Raw genomic sequence first — 6,257 nt, 5'->3', positions numbered from 1 at the left:
ATAATCCTATGGCTTCCTATCCTTCCTAGCGAAAATTAACTTCCTATTTGATCTTTTCCCTTGGTAGGGATGCCTGATAACAGTTTTTCTAACAGTTTGACAATCAAGAAATCTCTATCTTTACCATAACTTATTGAATCTTAGGTTCAAATTTCTGCCATTTTCGGATTAATTTGGTTTCGTATTAAAGCCAGTTTGATAAACATTAATATATTTTTAAAACTACAAAGACTCTACAAAGGATAAATTCATAGCACGAGAAATGGTGTTTCCGATACAACAGTTTTACCAAAGTTGTGCATATTACATTTTCTCGAGTTTACGACTATATACACAGACACAATTTAACCCCCGTCTTTGAAAATGGGGGTCTCGCCCCGTTTGAGAATATATAAGGTATTTCAGGGTCAGGGCAATCTTGTAATTATTACACATCCTAGCACGATCTAGTTAGCCTACAAATCTAGTTGTCTTGCCCATGAGTCTATACCACCTTTAGATTCCAAGATGTTATCATTTATATTATTTTCAACAAGATTAAGTACTCTCACACATTTTTCCGCCTTTGCAAACCGTTCTTGCGCAGCCATGAGCTCCACGCAACTCTCTCTCAGATCCATTAAGGCGGCTTTTTTAACCAAACTTGTGTTTGCTTTCATTTCCATAAGCAAACAACACTTCCTATTGGCGCGGATGGTGTCCAAGTGAACTCGAAGCCATGAAACATTAACGTTGGCTGCTTCTGCAACTAGCACTTGCTGTTCTATTTCTTCTATTTTGTGAATACCATCATTGGTTTGAATTCGACTGACTGCTTCGCAAACGATCTCAAGGAAAGATGATCTCATAGAAGCTGGTTTGAACAGGCAATCTGCTGCAATGTCACCGTGTTTCTTTAAAATGGATTCGAGAATCGGTGCAACACTTTGCTTTACGTTGTAGCCTTGGACACAAATCATGTCAGACTGACATGAAACCATTCCCTCATTAATAGTCTCTGTGTGATCCGAAGGACCAAACAAGTCTGAGGTCGTTGGCATCTCTGTCTTTTGACAATGTGGTCGCCTGGCCTTCAATAGCTCCTGCGTCAGAAACAAATTTCATAAGATTTTCAAGCAAAGAAAAGAAGAGTTCAGGATATTTACATCAACGCGCTCTTCTAAACTCATGCAACGTGTCATAACCAACGGCTTCTGTAACTTATCCATTGTTTTCTCCATATTCGTCCTCGACCCCGTACTTTGGTGACCAGTGGTGGGGTCAGCAATGTCCTCTGCCAGCTGGTCACGGACCATAACCGACAGCTGAGGTGGCGATGATAAGCGTGGCGTCTTCAACAGCGGCAAAGAATCATTAGCATAGCTGTCAAAAAACTGACAGCTTGCCCGCCACCAATCAGTGGCACACTCTTCGGGAGTTGGTGTCAACATTGGTAGCGGCTCAAATCCAGGCTGAAAATTAATAGCACACTTAATTAAGTAATACCGATACAATAATTGAAAAGACAAGAAAAACTAACGTACATACAACATACCACTGTGGCTTTCGTGACAAATGGCAGTGCAAGCTTCCACGATATACACTTGTTCTTGCCCCAGCCGATGGCTCTGGGAATCCCATCGTGCTTGATAGCAAACGTCTTAGCGTAAGGGAAAACCTCGAAGATCCATATCTAGAAAATCATAATAAAATAATTTTCAGAAAATTAAACTATAATTTAAAAAAAAAGTGTAAAATGCCATTTTCGTCCAAAGGTTTGTTTTTCCGCACCTGGATCCAAAAGGCATAAAAATCTTCCATTTTCTTCGGCCCGTTAACTCCATCCATTTTTCTCCGTTAGATCAAGGGTATTTTAGTCTTTTGGTAAAATTAAAGGGCAATTTGGTCTTTTGAATGCTTGGACATTATGCTAAATGCTTGTACATAAAGTGAAAAAGACCGGATTGCCCTTTAAGTTAACAAAAAAGATGGAAATACCCCTGACTTAACAGAGATAAAAGGATGGGATTAACAAGTTGGATGAAAATGGCAAGATTTCAAACCTTTTGGATCAAGATGCGGAAAAACAAACCTTTGGACGAAAGTCACAAAACTGGCCAAACCTCAGGGACGAAAATGCCATTTTACTCTTATAAAAAAAAGTTGAAGAAAACAACATAACCTTAAAGGCCCAAATAAATCCACTAAGCGTATAAAAAGTTGGTGTATAACGGCCTCGAGCAGAACGCTTTGCCACCGCATTATGTAGGCGCTTGTACAAACAGTTCCAGACGTATGAACCCCATGGAAATGTGTTCCATGAGTCCAGATCCTCAACTAGTTCTAGAAGAATCAAGTCAACCATAAGACAGGTATTTTTGGCCATGAATCCGACCTCAACCATCATCAACAGACAAATCCGTACTGCATCAAGGTCCGATAACTCATCAAGAGAGTGATGAAAGACGTGTTTGAGATCCCGAACCTTTGGTCTACCTGCATGACCAAATACCCTCTCTCGAAATGTTGAATCTACCCTTCCATATTCCCAATGATGAGGACCGAATCGCATTCCTGTAATGAGGCAAAACTCTTGAGGTCCAAACCGCAATTCCTGACCTCCAACACGAAAAAATAATGTGTTTTGATGCATAACCGGGATCGGGGTGTATTCATTCTGTAGCATCAGATGGACTAAAGCCGAGTCAGTAGATGTAGATTGTACATCTAGCCAATGTCCGAAACACGTGCCCCGAAATAACTCAAAACCGGGTCCCAACCTATCCCGGATTACTGTTGCTACTGCTATGTGGTATTTAATCTGCACCTCAGCATAATATAACTCCTGAACGAACAACATTATACACTGTATATCATCAAAAAAGAGACTAATACACACATACTTTTTTTATACGCTCGTGTACATAGGGGGTACAACAACAAACACATAGGTCCATTAAGAAATTATGTAGAAAGTTCACTACACAAACCTCCTTAGTTAGTGGATACGAATTCGAGGCATCTTTCTTTCTCTTGACCATATTTTAACCAATCTGCAATCAAACAAGATGACTATTACTAGCGAAAAGATAGCCACTTCTAACTAAAAGATTAGAAAGCAACTGGCAGCATCATGCTAAATGTCTCATTCTAAATCAGAGCCATAGTTGTCAAATGGCGCCCGCTATTTATAAATAGCGATGCACTAGAAAAAAAAATTATATGTATATTATATCAAAATACAATGGTATATACACTTATACTCACATTAAACATGTTATCGATAACCCGCTTAAACCCAAGAACTCGCTTATAAATCGTCAACTTGTATGACTCATTTAAAAATATGGGTTAAACGGGTCGGGTTCTGGTTGACCTGAATTTATATGGATCGGTTAAGGTTGAAATGTTTGACCCGAATAATAATATGGGTGGGGTTCGGGTTGAACATTTCAACCCACCAACCCGACACGTTTGACACCCCTCTTCTGAACATACCCCTAATGTGGGCCGCCCACACACACCATCAATATTTTTAATATATAAATAAATATATTGGGTGTGTCTATACTACCCTCTTCTGAACATACCCCTAATGTGAGAGGAAAAGTGGTTTTTTAATGGCGGCCCCATCCGCAACTCTGCAAGGTATCTGTGAGATGGGTACCTCTATCAGCACCCATATATTATTTTAATTTTCTTTAAGAGAATAAGGTTTGAAAGTGATAATTCTTGACACGAACCAAAACACAACCCGAACACGAAATATTACAGGTTTAAAAACGGGCCGAGTTTAGGTTGACCCGTATTAAAAACAGGTTCAGCTTGACTTGTATAAAATGCGGGTTGACCCATTAACCCGTTTAAGTAGTTAGGATAAAAAAAAAAAACAATTTTATTTTTTTCGTTTTCCCGTTTTCCGTTTTACATGGTTGGTCGTAATAATGTTAGTTTTGTCACATTACTTACCTGTAAACGAGTTACCAATAACCCACCTACAACTAACAACCTGCTTATTTCTCGTCAACATGTATGACTCATTTAAAAAATGGGTTAAACAAGTTGTGTTTGGGTTGACCCGAATTTATGTGTGTGCAGGTTACAGAAATAATAATATAGGTCGGGTTCACGTTTCAATCCGCCAACCTAAGACCGTGGGATATGGTGGGGCTTGGGTTGGGCTTGGGGCATGAGTTGACACCTGGAATTGGAGCCCCCCCACCGCCTGGTGACGTGTCCGTGGGGTATAGCGGGGCGTGGGTTGGGCTTGGGTTGGGTGCACCGCTTGGCAGATTATTTAAAAAAAATTACAAAAAAATTATAAAATTCACACAACATTTATAAAAAAAAAAAAAACCTAAAATTTCATTAGATAATACCTAAAAATTACAAAATAAAAAACCTAAAAATTACATAAATCCTAAAAATTACATAATACCTAAAAATTACAAAATAAAAAACCTAGAGCGTTAGATAAATTTCAAAAAGGGCGATCTTGTCGAACGCCTTACGCTCCTTGCCTAGAAATTCAATGTTCGCCACCGCCACCCGGTCCTCGTGGCTTAAATCGCCGCTCGGAACAGCTTCGTAGTAAGCCTTGAAACGATCGAGCTTGGGCCGTAGCTCGCGCCATTTATGTTGGCACGCGTTGAGGTTGTGGCGGTCATGTGACGAGGGCCAATTCTTCCTCGTGGGTCCAAGATGCCATCTTCTTCGGGTTGGGTAGCGGTTTCGTGGGATCAAGTGGGTAGCCGGTGGGGTAGCGGTGGATAGTGACGGTTTGGGATGGACCACCCGGTGGAGTTGGGGGTTACATTTATAGGGGATGTTGGGGTTGGGTGACCGCCTGGCTTGACCAAACGGTTTGAATTTAAAATTCAAACTTTTGAAATGACATGCTATGACATGGCGGGGTCAGCGAATAGGAGGCTTCCAGCTAGGATGTCATGACCGCCCCACGCCCGGCTTGAAACCCAAGCCCCAAGGGCCACGTCCCAACCCAAGCCCACCCGGGGTGGTGGCTTGGGCGTTTTCCCCCAACCCACGCCCAAACCCCCGCCCCATACCCCATAGTCTAACACGATTGAGAGTGACACCAGCGTTTGAAAGGGGATGCATGGAGATATTCAGATAATTTATAATCAGATGCAAATAAAGAAAGACTTAGGTTTAGGATTCGTACTAGTTGCACTCAAGTGACTGATTGAAAATGAACAGCTAACTGAATAAAGATGCAGCTGACATGAAAACGGTAGGGTTTGGACTTTGGGTTCAGTGGTTGGTGACGGCGGTGGTTTCAAAATGAGATTATACTATGAACTATGGCGGTCTGAACTTTGAAGTAAGATGAGCAATGTTATTGTTGTGTTGTTGGGTATGTCAAAGGACAAATATATATTTCTTCCATTCTTCTCAAAGAAACTGTATGACCAAAGATTTGATGGCTCCCTCTTATTTTTTATTCAAAAGAGTAAATTACTATGGTGCTGTTTGTTTTTTCAAAGGTAAAATGTCTGCAGTTTGCGGACCACATCTGCAGACATCTGTAGCTGAAGAGGTGGATCAAACCTCTGCAGTCTGCAAGAAGAAGACTGTTTGTTTTTTAACTTCTGCAAACTGCTGAAATAAACTAAAATATAAATAAACTGATTTTATTAAACTTAAAAGAATATTTCAACATTCAAACATAAATAATAGTTATACAATACTGAAATAATATTCATAAAATGATAATAACATTTTTTTAAATCATTTATTCCATGTTTTACATTAACAGCACATCAATCTCATCTCTAAACGATGATGAGGACCTGTAAAATGAAAATGAATAAAACCATAAGATAAAATTCAAAAGCAAATGCTATCAAAGACAGACTAAGAACAAAAGATGAAATAGTATATCCTCCGGTCTTCAACCTTCTCTTGAGTGAAGTAACAGTCTACTTCAATACATTTGGTTCTTTCATGGAATGCTAGATTACTCGTGTGAATAGTTGTCTCATTATCGCACCAAAGATTTATTGGTTTAGATTGTGTGCTATGTAGTTAATATCGCCGATATATATCGGTTATCGGTCTCCTGGTGAGATATCGGTGCAAAATATCGGTAGCGATATTATCGACGATATTGACCGATATTTGACCAATTTTGGACTGATATATCACCGATTTCTTGACAGTACCTTTTTTCTTAGTTGTCTCAAATGGCAGGCTCTAATCAGAGAGACAGAGACATACTAAGGACCAAAGATGAAGTAGTATATATTTGTTATGGAGTT

General features: G+C 39.8%; 1 protein-coding gene across 1 annotated transcript; it reads right to left on the bottom strand.

Moving 5' to 3' along the window:
• Positions 1-232: 232 nt before the first annotated feature.
• LOC110935837 lies at positions 233-5,373 on the bottom strand. The gene is made up of 6 exons (XM_022178189.2): positions 5,162-5,373; positions 2,970-3,032; positions 2,162-2,824; positions 1,535-1,672; positions 1,146-1,451; positions 233-1,082 (listed from the first exon to the last, which is right to left on the bottom strand). Exons 2-6 carry the CDS (start codon positions 3,018-3,020, stop codon positions 456-458), a joined length of 1,785 nt encoding a protein of 594 aa, XP_022033881.1. The 5' UTR covers positions 3,021-3,032; positions 5,162-5,373; the 3' UTR covers positions 233-455.
• Between the last annotated feature and the right edge of the window lie 884 nt (positions 5,374-6,257).

Source organism: Helianthus annuus, chromosome 4, assembly GCF_002127325.2.
Source record: "Helianthus annuus cultivar XRQ/B chromosome 4, HanXRQr2.0-SUNRISE, whole genome shotgun sequence".
In the NCBI taxonomy this organism is placed as follows: domain Eukaryota; kingdom Viridiplantae; phylum Streptophyta; class Magnoliopsida; order Asterales; family Asteraceae; genus Helianthus; species Helianthus annuus.
The sequence above is the reverse complement of the archived record's forward strand: the minus strand, read 5'-3'. Positions and strand labels throughout refer to the sequence as shown.

Bases quoted from the DNA above. Each gene is read 5' to 3' on its own strand.
- LOC110935837 (XM_022178189.2), bottom strand. From the start codon at position 3,020: ATGGTCAAGAGAAAGAAAGATGCCTCGAATTCGTATCCACTAACTAAG. The intron at 2,825-2,969 runs GTTTGTGTAGTG...TTGTTCGTTCAG, and splicing joins CGTATCCACTAACTAAGGAG to GAGTTATATTATGCTGAGGT. The intron at 1,452-1,534 runs GTATGTTGTATG...ATTAATTTTCAG, and splicing joins TTGTCACGAAAGCCACAGTG to CCTGGATTTGAGCCGCTACC.